Raw genomic sequence first — 16,774 nt, forward strand, 5'->3', positions numbered from 1 at the left:
TGAATTTGTCTAAATAATTTTGGTTCCTTAAAACGGGGGTGACTATGTACAAAAAGTGCTGTAATTTCTAAACGGTTCACCCTCAAATTAAAGCTGACAGTCTGCACTTTAACCTCATAGTCATTGTATCATTTCAAATCCAAAGTGCTGGAGTACAGAGCCAAAATAATATATATATTGTCACCATCCAAATACTTTTTGACCTCCTGTATATAATAATATAAGCCATTTAGCAGACGCATTTATCCAAAGCGACTTACAGTCATGCATACAAACCACATGTTGTAAACCTCATGTCAAGAACAGTTTCTAGTGTAGATTTAATGGACAATAAAGTTTTTTTTGTTGAATCAAGAATCAGACCTGCCGTTGGGCAGAGGGCCCTGCACTCGGCTCCACTCCACAGCTGGCATGGGGTCTCCTTTAGCCTCGCAGTAGAACTGGGCAGACTCTCCTGTCCCCACCGACACATCCTGAGGCTTCAGCACCAACACTGGCTTGGCTGGGGATGGAGAAAGCATGGGCAAATACACAAATTATGGTTATTCATATCATATCTCTAAGCATTCAATTCCATGCTATCCCTTATATCAATAGCAAACACTGACATACCTTTTTCACCCTGATGTGCCGACCCAAACTGTACTGTGTGGACTCTGTTCTTTTCACATTTTCATTTCCAGCAACTATGGTGGATGCATAACCAGGCCAGCAAAGTACAGCTTGGCTCAGTATGGTAAAAAAGGTTATTGCTGAAATGGTCCTGTACATGGAGTCAGGGTTCATCTTACCTAGGACAGACAGGCGGGCGGCCCTGCTCTCTCTTACTCCCACAGTGTTGGAGGCCACACAGATGTACACGCCAGAGTCATTTTTCTGGGCTGGGGCGATTATCAACTTCCCATTCAGTTCCTATAGATCACATGGGGATCATGCACATACAGTTACAAATAAACAAGGATTTTTGGGGGGATAGTTCTTCATCCAAGGTGACATGTCCTCTTTTATTAATAATGGAGGAAAATGTCTGAAGCAGCCTGTGGTTTTAATCAAAATGTTGTACAACAGTGCCCTCTGTTGGCAATACTGTGTTACCACCGATTTGATTTGAGAAATAAGTATTCAAAACAGTATGCATTTCAGCTCCTGCCACCTCTGGAAATTAGTTCAAAAAATGAATTACAATAATATAGAACATCTGTTCCATATTATGGAAAAACCATAGGGTCTTGAAAATACATTTACTGCACAGAAATGCACACTGACAACTGTCCCATTGTCAATTTCTAATTTCAAGAAGCATAGAAAGAAAGCCCTACAAAGCATGTCGCTATGTTATAAAGGAGGTCTCACAGTGTAGTGCGGATTGGTGTTGTTGATGGGGACCCCGTCTTTTCTCCAGGTGGCATTGGGCTCGGGGTGGCCTACCGGCGGGCTGCAGTTCATCACCGCTACCTCCCCCACAGCCACCTCCACGTCACAGGGCTGCACCCGGAAGTCCTCACGCAGAGCTGAAAGAACACACAGAGGTCGTCCATTCATAAACAGTGGGTTTGAGACTAGCTGGTGCACAAGGCCATAACATTACATTGGATAACAAAGTCAAAGTCAGTCTACAAGCCTGTAGTTAATAAACATTGCCTGGGAAACATGTGCCCAGCACCACACGCACCACACGCACCACTGTCTGCTTGACTTGACTTTTGACCACCGAAAATTTGCAAGGCTTATAATAAACTAATCTAATGATTTATCTTATTTCACAGTACCATTACCACACCATATCACACTATACGTTTTGGGCCACATCGCACAGCTCTAAATATCCATATATTTTATACACGGAATACACAGTGCTTTTGTCCAGTGTAGCCCCATCAACAACCTCATATATTCCCCAGAGGTCCCAAACAATTCATACAGCAAATTTGACCCGTCTACATTGATATTAACACAAGTACATGACAGACAAGCCTGACGTCTTTGCAGGGACTTGTTTACTCAATCGTTAAGAGTCACTGTGAAACATTTCAGTTGAAGGTCTAAGGAGCTCCCTTCCATTATATCCAAAAGGACAGAGACAATGGTATTTTCCCCTTGCATGTGTACATTACCACATGTTTAGGATGTCTGTTTAAATCTTCACTGATGTCCTAATGCAATACCTATGTTATGACACCACATGGAATCATGAGACAAAAAGTATTTGGCGTCTACTTGGTCACATTTATGGTTACAATGGTCTAGTGCCATAAACTACTACTGGAATATCTCCACTCTTCATCCAAGGCTGGACTTCTTTAACATGTATTACGGGTATTCTTGAACTCAATAATTGTCTAGCTATGATAGAGAACTTAGCACAACTCTTGAATTAACAGTGCTGCATGGTTCATGACTGTAGAGGCTACTAACCGAACCAATTCAACTATAACTTATAAAAGGTCACAATTGCACAATTATCTTATTGAGACTAACCTGGATAAATAAAAGGTTAAACGCAAACTATACTACAATCGATCTGCTTCTATAACTCAATCGAAAGTAAAGTGCCAATGGCTCCATGCCTCCACCACGTACTGCTCCAGGGAAGTCCCCCCAACAAGTCAATCAGCCACTAATTATACCAGCCAGCTCAGGAATCCAGTGCTCTGTGGGTGACCCTATTTTGTGTGCAAACAGAGGCTGGGCGTTAGGGGTAAATTAGCAGTGTTTGTCCCGGGAATGTGGTAAACATTGATTTTGGACCCCCTTTAATTTCAGTTTGCTGCAGCTAGCGACTGGAACGAGCTGCAACAAACACTCAAACTGGACAGTTTTATCTCAATCTCTTCATTCAAAGAAAGACAATCATGGACACTCTTACTGACAGTTGTGGCTGCTTTGCGTGATGTATTGCTGTCTCTACCTTCTTGTCCTTGGTGTGGTTGTCTGTGCCCAATAATGTTTATACCATGTTTTGTGCTGCTACCATATTGTTACCATGCTGTGTTGTTGTCTTGGGTCTCTCTTTATGTAGAGTTGTGTTGTCTCTTGTCGTGATGTGTGTTTTGACCTATACGTATATACATATAAATATATATATTTTTAAATCCCAGCCCTGGTCCCCACAGGAGACCTTTGGCCTTTTGGTAGGCCATCATTGTAAATAAGAATTTGTTCTTAACTGACTTGCCTAGTTAAATAAATGTTTTTAAAAATATATTTATAATAATAATTCTACTCAGCAATCACACGGACAATCTCAATGTCTCTCGCTTTCTCTCTGGAGCAGGGGTCTGTGGTTACTGCGGGCTTTCTGTGGACCTGAAGGATAATATATCAGCTTGATATCACATTTAAGATCAGCATGGAGGGAGAGAGGTTAATGGGACAGGATGTAGGAGCCACAGAGTGCCATCCAACCAAGACAACAGAATGTATTCTAAGGCCAGATTTTCATATGCATCTGGCATAGTGTTTTTAAATGCTTAGAAGGCAGCTGTGTGTGGCTTTGGTTCCATCTCAGTATGAGCACACCTGAGTCAGCCAATCAAGCCCTTGAGTGGTTTATTAGTTAGTCTGCCCACTGCTGAGACTGATACATAGTCTCTTCACTCACATGATCTATAACAGTGGGACCTTTTTATAACATGGTACCTCTCCATCCTACTGTGCAATTATTTCTGCATGGCATCTTGGAATTTATAACAAGATACGCATGTCCATCTAATTTGAAAGACATCCCCATAGTCTTACCTGCGATATAGAGGGAGGCGTTGCGGCTGGTAGCCTTGCCAGCGCTGTTCCTTGCCATGCAGGCATACACGCCCTCATGTGACTGACTCCGCCTCCCTGGCACCACGCTGAGGAAAAAAAGGCTGCCCTCCGATAGGACGATGGGCCGCGATTGGCTGTCCAGCTTGTCCATCTCCAGGGGCTGGCCATTGCGGAGCCACTCAATGGAGGGCTCGGGTGTGCCGTCGGCGCGGCAGGAGAGGGTGGCGGGGCTGCCTACCTTGACCACCACATCTGAGGGGTGGTGGACAATCCGCGGGCGCACCTCCACCACATCCGTCCTCAGTCTGGAACCTGGAGGGAACAAGAACAGTGGACGGAGGAAAGATGGAGAAATTCAGGTTCTGTCAAAGTAGGCTATTGCGTCTGTTAATTCACAGAAGATCTGAAAATAGTTTATTACTATTACAATGCATACTATGCATTTAGCATCGAATGGGATCCAAGACGATTAAGTCATAGTTGTTTCCCATAGATAGGCCTAAAGCTAACAAATAAAACCAGTAGAAAAAAATCCTGCTGAAAATGCAGGTTCTTTCAAGTTCAAGTTGTATTAGTCGTATGTACGGGATTGCTTCAATATATCCACATAATTTCCTACCTCATGATGCCATCTATCTTGTGAAGTGCACCAGACCCTCCTGCAGCAAAGCACCCCCACAACATGACGCTGCCACCCCTGTGCTTCACGGTTGGGATGGTGTTCTTCAGCTTGCAAGCCTCCCCCTTTTTCCTCCAAACATAACGATGGTCATTATGGTCAAACAGTTCTATTTTTGTTTCATCAGACCATAGGACATTTCTCCAAAAAGTACGATCTTTATCCCCATGTGTAGTTGCAAACCGTAGTCTGGCTTTTTTATGGCAGCTTTGGAGCAGTGGCTTCTTCCTTGCTGAGCGGCCTTTCAGGTTATGTCGATATAGGTCTCATTTTACTATGGATATAGATACTTTTGTACGATTTCCTCTAGCATCTTCACAAGGTCCTTTGCTGTTGTTCTGGGATTGACTTGCACTTTTCGCACCAAAGTACGTTCATCTCTAGGAGACAGAACGCGTCTCCTTCCTGCGTGTTCCCATGGTGTTTATACTTCCGTACTATTGTTTGTACAGATGAACGTGCTCCCTTCAGGCGTTTGGAAATTGCTCCCAAGGATGAACAAGACTTGTGGAGGTCTACAATTATTTTCTGGGGTCTTGGCTGATTTCTTTTGATTTTCCCATGATGTCAAGTAAAGAGGCACTGAGTTTGAAGGTAGGCCTTGAAATATATCCACAGGTACACCTCCAATTGACTCAAATTATGTAAATTAGCCTGTCAGAAGCTTTAAAAGCCATGACATAATTTTCTGGAATTTTCCAAGATGTTTTTAAGGCACAGTCAACTTAGTGTATTTACACTTCTGACCCACTGGAATTGTGATACAGTGAATTATAAGTGAAATAATCTGTCTGTAAACAATTGTTGGAAAAATTACTTGTGTCATGCACAAAGTAGATGTCCTAATCGACTTGCCAAAACTATAGTTTGTTAACAAGAAATTTGTAGAGTGGTTGAAAAACGTGTTTTAATGACTCCAACCTAAATGTATGTAAAACTTCTGACTTCAACTGTATATATGGGATCATCAGAACTCAGACATCCCAAATGGGCACTTTCCTAAATTTGCATGCAGCAGTCCAGGTACTTCTATGCGTGCTCAGATGTGCACGTTGCCTGAACATTATCAGGACAGAGAAACCAGACAGAGACATGCTCATTGTGTTATGCAGGTGAGTGAGGACCCAAAAGCGGTTTAACAGAAACAGAGTCTTTTAATGTCCAAACACAGGGAAGACATAAATCCTCTTCAGATGTATCGGTTGACAAAATAGACAACCCGCAGAGAGGGGGACAAATAAATCATAAAGTCCTCTGATCTTTACAGGAGAGTCCCCTTCTAGCAGCAGAGGAGAATAGCAGGGTTAGCGGCAACAGACTGCTGGTCTCTCCGGGTAGGCGCGGGTTGTAGAGGACAGAGGTACCTGATCACACGTAGCATCTGATGAAGAGGCAGATTACGACAGGACGGGACAAGGGTGAAGCAAACGAGAATCTGACAAAGACAGAAGCAGAAACAGAGAGAGAAATAGAGACCTAATCAGAGGGAAAAAAGGGAACAGGTGGGAGAGAGTAAACGAGGTAGTTAGAGGAGATGAGGAACAGCTGGGGGAAGGAAAGGGAGAGAAGGTAACCTAATACGACCAGCAGGGGGAAACGAAGTGAAGAGAAAGAACAGGAACAAGACATAACATGACAATACATGACAGTACCCCCCCACTCACCGAGCGCCTCCTGGCGCACTCGAGGAGGAAACCTGGCGGCAACGGAGGAAATCATCGATCAGCGAACGGTCCAGCACGTCCCGAGATGGAACCCAACTCCTTTCCTCAGGACCGTACCCCTCCCAATCCACTAGGTACTGATGACCACGGCCCCGAGGACGCATGTCCAAAATTTTACGGACCCTGTAGATAGGTGCGCCCTCGACAAGGATGGGGGGAGACGAACGGGGACGCGAAGAAAGGGCTTAACACAGGAGACATGGAAGACCGGGTGGACGCGACGAAGATGAAGTCGCACTGCGACAGGATTAATGACCTGAGAAATACGGAACGGACCAATGAACCGCGGGGTCAACTTGCGAGAAGCTGTCTTAAGGGGAAGGTTTTGAGTGGAGAGCCATACTCTCTGACCGCGACAATATCTAGGACTCTTAGTCCTACGCTTATTAGCGGCTCTCACAGTCTGCGCCCTATAACGGCAAAGTGCAGACCTGACCCTCTTCCAGGTGCGCTCACAACGTTGGACAAAAGCCTGAGCGGAGTGGACGCTGGACTCGGCAAGCTGGGACGAGAACAGAGGAGGCTGGTACCCGAGGCTACTCTGAAAAGGAGATAGCCCGGTCGCAGACGAAGGAAGCGAGTTGTGAGCGTATTCTGCCCAGGGGAGCTGTTCTGCCCAAGACGCAGGGTTACGAAAAGAAAGACTGCGTAAGATGCGACCAATAGTCTGATTGGCCCGTTCTGCTTGACCGTTAGACTGGGGGTGAAAACCGGAAGAGAGACTGACGGAAGCCCCAATCAAACGGCAAAACTCCCTCCAAAATTGAGACGTGAATTGCGGACCCCTGTCCGAAACGGCGTCTGACGGAAGGCCATGAATTCTGAAAACATTCTCAATGATGATTTGTGCCGTCTCTTTAGTAGAAGGTAGCTTAGCGAGGGGAATAAAATGAGCCGCCTTAGAGAACCTATCGACAACCGTTAGAATAACAGTCTTCCCCGCTGACGAAGGCAGTCCGGTAATAAAGTCTAAGGCGATGTGAGACCACGGTCGAGAGGGAATGGAAAGCGGTCTGAGACGGCCGGCAGGAGGGGAGTTACCGGACTTAGTCTGCGCGCAGTCCGAACAAGCAGCCACGAAACGACGCGTGTCATGCTCCTGAGTGGGCCACCAAAAACGCTGGCGAATAGAAGCAAGCGTACCCCGAACGCCGGGGTGGCCGGCTAACTTGGCAGAGTGAGCCCACTGAAGAACGGCCAGACGAGTAGGAACGGGAACGAAAAGAAGGTTCCTAGGACAAGCGCGCGGCGACGGAGTGTGAGTGAGTGCTTGCTTTACCTGCCTCTCAATTCCCCAGACAGTCAACCCGACAACACGCCCCTCAGGGAGAATCCCCTCGGTGGAGGCTACTGAAGAACTGAAGAGACGGGATAAAGCATCAGGCTTGGTGTTCTTAGAGCCCGGACGATAAGAAATAACGAACTCGAAACGAGCGAAAAACAGCGCCCAACGAGCCTGACGGGCATTAAGTCGTTTGGCAGAACGGATGTACTCAAGGTTCCTATGGTCAGTCCAAACGACAAAAGGAACGGTCGCCCCTTCCAACCACTGTCGCCATTCGCCTAGGGCTAAGCGGATGGCGAGCAGTTCGCGGTTTCCCACATCATAGTTACGTTCCGACGGCGACAGGCGATGAGAAAAATACGCGCAAGGGTGGACCTTGTCGTCAGAATGGGAGCGCTGGGAAAGAATGGCTCCCACGCCCACCTCTGACGCGTCAACCTCGACAATGAACTGTCTAGAGACGTCAGGTGTAACAAGGATAGGTGCGGATGTAAAACACTTCTTGAGGAGATCAAAAGCTCCCTGGGCAGAAACGGACCACTTAAAGCACGTCTTGACAGAAGTAAGGGCTGTGAGAGGAGCTGCCACCTGACCGAAATTACGGATAAAACGACGATAGAAATTTGCGAAGCCGAGAAAGCGCTGCAGCTCGACACGTGACTTAGGGACGGGCCAATCGCTGACAGCTTGGACCTTAGCGGGATTCATCTTAATGCCTTCAGCGGAAATAACAGAACCGAGAAATGTGACGGAGGAGGCATGAAAAGAGCACTTCTCAGCCTTCACATAAAGACAATTCTCTAAAAGGCGCTGGAGGACACGTCGAACGTGCTGAACATGAATCTGGAGTGACGGTGAAAAAATCTGGATATCGTCAAGGTAAACGAAAACAAAGGTGTTCAGCATGTCTCTCAGTACATCATTCACTAATGCCTGAAAGACAGCTGGAGCGTTAGCGAGGCCGAACGGCAGAACCCGGTATTCAAAGTGCCCTAACGGAGTGTTAAACGCCGTTTTCCACTCGACCCCCTCCCTGATGCGCACGAGATGGTAAGCGTTACGAAGGTCCAACTTAGTGAAAAACCTGGCTCCCTGCAGGATCTCGAAGGCTGAAGACATAAGGGGAAGCGGATAACGATTCTTAACCGTTATGTCATTCAGCCCTCGATAATCCACGCAGGGGCGCAGGGTCCCGTCCTTTTCTTAACAAAAAAACCCCGCTCCGGCGGGAGAGGAGGAAGGGACTACGGTACCGGCGTCGAGAGCTACAGACAAATAATCTTCGAGAGCCTTACGTTCGGGAGCCGACAGAGAGTATAGTCTACCCCGGGGGAGTGGTTCCCGGAAGGAGATCAATACTACAATCATACGACCGGTGCGGAGGAAGGAGGTGGCCCTGGACCGACTGAACACCGTGCGCAGATCGTGATATTCCTCCGGCACCCCTGTCAAATCACCAGGCTCCTCCTGTGAAGAAGAGACAGAGGAAACAGGAGGGATAGCAGACATTAAACACTTCACATGACAAGAGACGTTCCAGGAGAGGATAGAATTACTAGACCAATTAATAGAAGGATTATGACACACTAGCCAGGGATGGCCCAAAACAACAGGTGTAAAAGGTGAACGAAAAATTTAAAAAGAAATGGTTTCGCTATGATTACCAGAGACAGTGAGGGTTAAAGGTAGCGTTTCACGCTGAATCCTGGGGAGAGGACTACCATCCAAGGCGAACAAGGCCGTGGGCTCCCTAACTGTCTGAGAGGAATGTCATGTTCCCGAGCCCAGGCTTCGTCCATAAAACAGCCCTCCGCCCCAGAGTCTATCAAGGCACTGCAGGAAGCTGCCGAACCGGTCCAGCGTAGATGGACCGACAAGGTAGTACAGGATCTTGAAGGAGAGACCTGAGTAGTAGCGCTCACCAGTAGCCCTCCGCTTACTGATGAGCTCTGGCTTTTACTGGACATGAAATGACAAAATGATCAGCGGAACCGCAATAGAGACAGAGGCGGTTGGTGATTCTCCGTTCCCTCTCCTTAGTCGAGATGCGAATACCCCCCAGCTGCATAGGCTCAGCACCTGAGCCAGTGGAGGAAGATGGTAGTGATGCGGAGAGGGGGCAACGGATAACGCGAGCTCCCTTCCACGAGCTCGGTGACGAAGATCAACCCGTCGTTCTATGCGAATAGCGAGTTCAATCAAGGAATCCACGCTGGAAGGAACCTCCCGGGAGAGAATCTCATCCTTTACCTCCGCGCGGAGACCCTCCAGAAAACGAGCGAGCAAAGCCGGCTCGTTCCAGTCACTGGATGCAGCAAGAGTGCGAAACTCTATAGAGTAATCAGTTATGGATCGATTACCTTGACATAGGGAAGACAGGGCCCTGGAAGCTTCTTCCCCAAAAACAGAACGATCAAAAACCCGTATCATCTCCTCCTTAAAGTTCTGATACTGGTTAGTACACTCAGCCCTCGCCTCCCAGATTGCCGTGCCCCACTCACGAGCCCGTCCAGTAAGGAGAGATATGACGTAGGCGATACGAGCTGTGCCCCTGGAGTACGTGTTGGGCTGGAGAGAAAACACAATATCACACTGGGTGAGGAACGAGCGGCATCCAGTGGGCTCCCCAGAGTAACACGGCGGGTTATTAATTCTGGGCTCCGGAGACTCGGAAGCCCTGGGAGTAGCCGGTGGATCGAGGCGGAGATGGTGAATATGTTTCGAGAGGTCGGAGACTTGGGCGGCCAGGGTCTCAACGGCATGTCGAGCAGCAGACAATTCCTGCTCGTGTCTGCCTAGCATCGCTCCCTGGATCTCGACGGCTGAGTGGAGAGGATCCGAAGTCGCTGGGTCCATTCTTGGTCAGATTCTTCTGTTATGCAGGTGAGTGAGGACCCAAAAGCGGTTTAACAGAAACAGAGTCTTTTAATGTCCAAACACAGGGAAGACATAAATCCTCTTCAGATGTATCGGTTGACAAAATAGACAACCCGCAGAGAGGGCGACAAATAAATCATAAAGTCCTCTGATCTTTACAGGAGAGTCCCCTTCTAGCAGCAGAGGAGAATAGCAGGGTTAGCGGCAACAGACTGCTGGTCTCTCCGGGTAGGCGCGGGTTGTAGAGGACAGAGGTACCTGATCACACGTAGCATCTGATGAAGAGGCAGATTACGACAGGACGGGACAAGGGTGAAGCAAACGAGAATCTGACAAAGACAGAAGCAGAAACAGAGAGAGAAATAGAGACCTAATCAGAGGGAAAAAATGGAACAGGTGGGAGAGAGTAAACGAGGTAGTTAGAGGAGATGAGGAACAGCTGGGGGAAGGAAAGGGAGAGAAGGTAACCTAATACGACCAGCAGGGGGAAACGAAGTGAAGAGAAAGAACAGGAACAAAAAAAGAAAGAACAGAGAAAGAAAGAACAGGAACAAGACATAACATGACAATACATGACACATTGCTCACGCCAAACAAAAGACAATTGCAAAATTTACAAAACTTATAAATGATGGTTATGAAAAAAAAACTACTGGTTTCTCACAAGTGTAGCAGGTTTTGAACTCTGCAAACTATGTTTCACACGGTAAATTAATAAATGATACATGCATTAACAGAAATCAATGTAACCAAATGACAGGTATTAACGGTACAATTACTTGGCCTACTGGTGACATACAATACCAGTCAAAGTATGGACACCTACTCAGTTTGGACACCTACTCATTTCAGGGTTTTTCCTTATTTTTACTATTTTGTAGTTTGTAGAATAATAGTAAAGACATCAAAACTATGAAAAAACACATATGGAATCATGTAGTAACCAAAAAAGTGTTAAACAAATCAGAAACATATTTTGTATTTGAGATTTTTTTTCTTCTCACCTTAACCAGCTAGGCCAGTTGAGAACAAGTTCTCATTTACAACTGCGAGCTGACCAAGATAAAGCAAAGCAGTGAGACAAAATCAACAACACAGAGTTACACATGGGATAAACAAATGTACAGTCAATAACACAATATAAAAACATGTGTACAGTGTGTGCAAATGAAGTAAGGAGGTAAGGCAATACATAACCCATAGTGGTGAAGTAATTACAATTTAGCAATTAACATTGGAGTGATAGTTGTGCAGATGAGGATGTGCAAGTAGAAATACTGGTGTGCAAAAGAGCAGAAAAACAAACACAAATTTGGGGATGAAGTAGGTGGTTGGTTGGATGTTTTTTTTGCAGATGGGCTATGTACAGCTGCAGCGATCGGTAAGCTGCTCTGACAGTTAGTGAGGGAGATATAATTCTCCAACTTCAGTCATTTTTGCAATCCGTTCCAGTCATTGGCAGCAGAGAACTGGAAGAAAAGGTGTCCAAAGGAGGTGTTAGGTTTGGGGATGACCAGAGAAATATACCTGCTGGAGTGCGTGCTACGGGTGGGTGTTATTATGGTGACCAATGAGCTGAGTTAAGGCAGAGCTTTGCCTAGCAAAGACTTATAGATGACCTTTAGCCAGTGGGTCTGGTGACGAATATGTAGCGATGACCAGCCAACGAGAGCATACAGGTCGCAGTGGTGGGTAGTATATGGGGCTTTGGTGACAAAACGGATGGCACTGTGATAGACTGCATCCAATTTGCTGAGCAGAGTGTTGGAGGCTATTTTGTAAATGGCATCGCCAAAGTCAAGGATCGGTAGGATAGTCAGTTTTACAAGGGTATGTTTGGCAGCATGAGTGAATGTTGCTTTGTTGCGAAATAGGTAGCTGATTCTAGATTTTTATTTTGGATTGAAGATCCTTAATATGTGTCTGGAAGGAGAGTTTACAGTCTAGCCAGACACCTAGGTATTTATAGTTGTCCGCATATTCTAAGTCAGAACCGTCCAGAGTAGTGATGCTGGTGCAGGCAGTGATCGGTTGAAGAGCATGCATTTAGTTTTAATAACATTTAAGAGCAGATGGAGGCCACGGAAGGAGTGTTGTATGGCATTGAAGCTTGTTTGGAGGTTTGTTATCACCGTGTCCAAAGACAGGCCAGATGTATAAAGAACGGTGTCATCTGCGAAGAGGTGGATCAAAGAATCACCTGCAGCAAGAGCGACATCATTGATATATACAGAGAAGAGTCAGCCCAATGAAACTGGCTCTCATGAGGACCACCACAGGAAAGGAAGACCCAGAGTTACCTCTGCTGCAGAGGATACGTTCATTAGAGTTACCAGCCTCAGAAATAGCAGCCCAAATAAACACTTCACAGAGTTCAAGTAACAGATACATCTCAACATCAACTGTTCAGAGGAGACTGCTTGAATCAAACCTTCATGGTCGAATTGCTGCAAAGATACCACTACTAAAGGACACCAATAAGAAGAAAAAACTTGATTGGGCCAAAAAACAGGAGCAATAAACATGATTCTTTTTTTAGGTATTTTTCTTAAAACTGCATTGTTGGTTAAGGGCTTGTAAGTTAGCATTTCACTGTAAGGTCTACACCTGTTGTAATCAGTGCATGTGACAAATAACATTTCATTTGATTTGATTAGACCAGCGGAAATCTGTCCTTTGGTCTGATGACTACAAATGTGAGATTTTTGGTTCCATCCGCCGTGTCTTTGTGAGTCACAGAGTAGGTGAACGGATGATCTCCGCATGTGTGGCTCCTACCGTGAGGCATGGAGGAGGTGTGATGGTGCTTTGCTGGTGACACTGTCAGTGAATTACTTAGAATTCAAGGTACACTTAACCAGCATGGCTACCACAGCATTCTGCAGCGATGTGCCATCCCATCTGGTATGCGATTAGTGGGACTATAATTTGTTTTTCAACAGGACAATGACCCAACACACCTCAAGGCTGTGTAAGGGCTATTTTTTATTTAACCTTTAGGCAAGTAAGTTAAGAACAAATTCTTATTTACAATGACGGCCTACCCCGGCCAAACCCGGACGACGTTGGGCCAATTGTGTGCCGCCCTATTGTGCGCCGCACTATCAAACAAATTGAGATGGTTTGGGATGAGTTGGACGGCAGAGTAAAGGAAAAGCAGCCAACAAATGCTCAGCATATGTGGGAACTCCTTTAACTAGTTGCTCCTACCCTCTACTTTTTTGAACATTTTGTTAAAAATCGCGCAACATTTCAGCGCCCTGCTACTCATGCCAGGAATATAGTACGTTCATATGGTTAGAATGTGTGGATAGGAAACCCTAAATCACGACTGTGGCTATAACATAACGTGCGTTACATCGGAAAGCGCAGGAAAACCTGATCACAGAAAATGGAAATAAATATCCTTGCGCCACTTCCAGCAATTGTTAACAGTGAGCCGAATTAGATAAGACCGAGCATTCAACTCCCACAGCATCCCCATGTTGTCTAGAGTCTTGTGAATTGAATCATCTTTGATTCTTGGTCGAACCGAAACAGGGGCACCACTTACCTCCGGTCTCCGCCCAGATCATTCCGGAAGAGCTCTCTCGTGAAATTTTTTCCAAGACGACAGCTAATGATTTTTACATCGCCTACGGATGATTTTTATCGCTTATTAACGTTTACTAATACCTAAAGTAGCATTACAAACGTATTTCGAAGTGTTTTGTGAAAGTTTATCGTCTACTTTTTGAATTTTAAAAAATGACGTTACATTGTGAAATCGCTGTTTTTTTCGTTTATCACACAGTCTACATATAACGATATCTTGGCTTTATATGGCCCGATTTAATCGAAATAAACACCCAATAGTGTTTATGGGACATCTAGGAGTGCCAACAAAGAAGATGGTGAAAGGTAATGACTGTTTTCTATTTTTATTGTGCGGTTTGTGTAACGCCGAAATGCTAATTATTTTGTTTACGTCCCCTGCTGTGCTTTTGTGTTGTAGTGTATTGGTGCATGCTATCAGATAATAGCTTCTCATGCTGTCGCCGAAAAGCATTTTAAAAATCTGACTTGTTGCCTGGATTCACAACGAGTGTAGCTTTAATTTGATACCCTGCATGTGTATTTTAATGAACTTTTGAGTTTTAACTAATACTATTAGCATTTAGCGTAGCGCATTTGCATTTCCAGAGCTCTAGTTGGGACGCAAGCGTCCCAAGTAGAAGCAAGAGGTTAAGACTGTTGGAAAAGCATTCCAGGTAAAGCTAGCTAGCTACAGTATTGCAGGCAGGCTAGCTCAAATGAACTGCTAACATAGCTAGCTATCTAGCCACCTTTACATACTGTATAGCTAGCTAGCTATGTGAATTAAATAAATCACCAGATAGCTAGCTAATATGAAGTTAGGTAGCTATCTTGTAAATAAATGTAAAACCCACACTCCAAATATATTTGTAGGTAGCTAGCTAGCTAGATAGCTAACAGCAATGGAAGAGGGTGAAAGGATTAGCAGCTCAAGCTGTCAAAGAAGGGAGAGAGTAGGCTACTCTGGATAGGGCAGGTACTTTTGTGTAGTTTCAGTCCTTCGAGAGAAAAACTGAGGACAGAGATAATAGCAACATAATATTCAGTGCTTTCTAATTTCAGTATACTGAAGCCTGTTTCTTTGTGATGTTTTCTGTCCTCAGATACAGAGAGCTGTGAAAACCTGTCTGCGGATGAAGAGGTCCCAATGAATGTCCCAAGAGCAGTGGTTCTCAAACCTGGTCCTGGAGACCCAAAGAGGTGCACATTTTGGTTTTTGCCATAGCACCACACATCTGATTCAAACTCACCATCAAGCTTCAAGTGATATTTATGTATTCATTTGCGATGCCATCCTTGATATGATCCTTCGGTTGTCACATGCACGTGTGCGCACATGCATCTATCTATCTATCTATCTATCTATCTATCTATCTATCTATCTATCTATCTATCTATCTATCTATCTATCTATCTATCTATCTATCTATCTATCTATCTATCCAATGTTATCATTTGTAATGAGAGATATTTCCCAACCAAGGGACAGGTATGAATTCCTCCATGGTCAGGGCCTCAGATGGCACCCTGGACCTTCCCGAAGACAGCCTGATTCTAGGAGCAGAGCACCCGGGACCCCAGCCAGTACCAACGAGTCATCGGGGTCCACCCTACTAACGCAGAGGCGTGTGAAGGCTACATGTGTCCTGCATCCTGTAACTTCATGAGGATGGCCACGAGGACTCAGTGCTGTGTGCGAGAGGAGATGTCTGCTACTCTGCAGGATGATGCAAGGATGGGGGCCTACAACGCAGCACGGGAGGCAATCCCTTTGCGGGAGACCGTCACCTCCTACTTCTACGAGGAGGGTGCTGTTTCCCAGGCAACATCTTTTGCGATAGACTACACATTGCACAACCAAAGTCTCTTTTAAGAGCAACGCACATTGCAATAAGAGTATTCTTCCATTTACTTAGCAATTCCCAGTTTCCCTCCTTTTGATTTCTACTTCTCAGGTTAGCATACAGTTCAAAACAGGCTATTTTACGAGTTACCCATATTGAAAAAATGTAGAACACCAAGACGCCCTACAACCCATACCTGCATCAATCTGATGAATTGATTGTGTTCTGCAGTAAGAAGGCTCAGGTGTATAACTGTGTGGGCTGTGGCTCCTTCCATTTTAGTTATTTAGCAGATGCTCTTATCCAGAACACCTTACAATAGTGAGTACATACATTTTCTTTCTGGTCCCCTGTGGGAATCAAACCCACAACCCTGGTATTGCAAGTGCCTTGCTCTACCAACTGAGCCACAGGGGACACCCAATCAAAAGATCAGAGAATTAACTAAGCACTGAAAGCATAAGGTACAGCTAGCTAGCACTGCAGTGCATAAAATGTTTGCCACAAAGAGAAAGACAATAGTTTAACAGTTTTGAACAAATTAATTTCTCAAAAAATGAAGCGAAAAAGCGAGAGAGCAATAGAGAGAGCTAGCCATATTTTTTTCACTTTCATTTTCACTTAATTAGCTAGCGACTGCAGCTAGCTGGTTTAGCCTACTCAAACACCCGCTTATTATACAAAATGTACACAAACACTTGAATGAGAAAAGGCTGATCTGAGAACTGGTAAACTAAACACTGACTATGGGTGAATATCTGCCTATTGTAAAATATGTACAATGTCTCCCCCTTGTGGGAGTAAGAATACTTTGGTAACTTTATGACCAGTATGTGTTTGTTTTTTGTTGGAGGTTAATAATGGGATGGAAATCCTTTTGAGATACTTATACTTAGGAAAATCTTATATTAGCATAACAAGGTTGTTGGTTGAAGTTTATGTCTTTATCTCTTTGATCAATTAATGTCAGGGGTATTCATTATTTACTTAAACATAAGGCTATTTTCCTGTATTGCAAATTGTTTAATGC

General features: G+C 45.1%; 1 protein-coding gene across 2 annotated transcripts in view; it reads right to left on the reverse strand.

The window, feature by feature from the left end:
* Positions 1-16,774, reverse strand: part of LOC115136014 (roundabout homolog 1-like) — a 52,818-nt gene that overhangs the window by 18,993 nt on the left and 17,051 nt on the right. For both annotated transcript variants that reach the window (XM_029671340.2, XM_029671341.2), the window contains exons 2-5: positions 3,739-4,071; positions 1,354-1,511; positions 792-912; positions 364-502 (exon numbers count right to left, since the gene is read on the reverse strand). In XM_029671340.2, the coding sequence (XP_029527200.1) occupies positions 364-502; positions 792-912; positions 1,354-1,511; positions 3,739-4,071 (751 nt within the window). The remainder of the gene's footprint in view (positions 1-363; positions 503-791; positions 913-1,353; positions 1,512-3,738; positions 4,072-16,774) is intronic.

Source organism: Oncorhynchus nerka, linkage group LG10 (assembly GCF_034236695.1).
Source record: "Oncorhynchus nerka isolate Pitt River linkage group LG10, Oner_Uvic_2.0, whole genome shotgun sequence".
NCBI lineage: Eukaryota > Metazoa > Chordata > Actinopteri > Salmoniformes > Salmonidae > Oncorhynchus > Oncorhynchus nerka.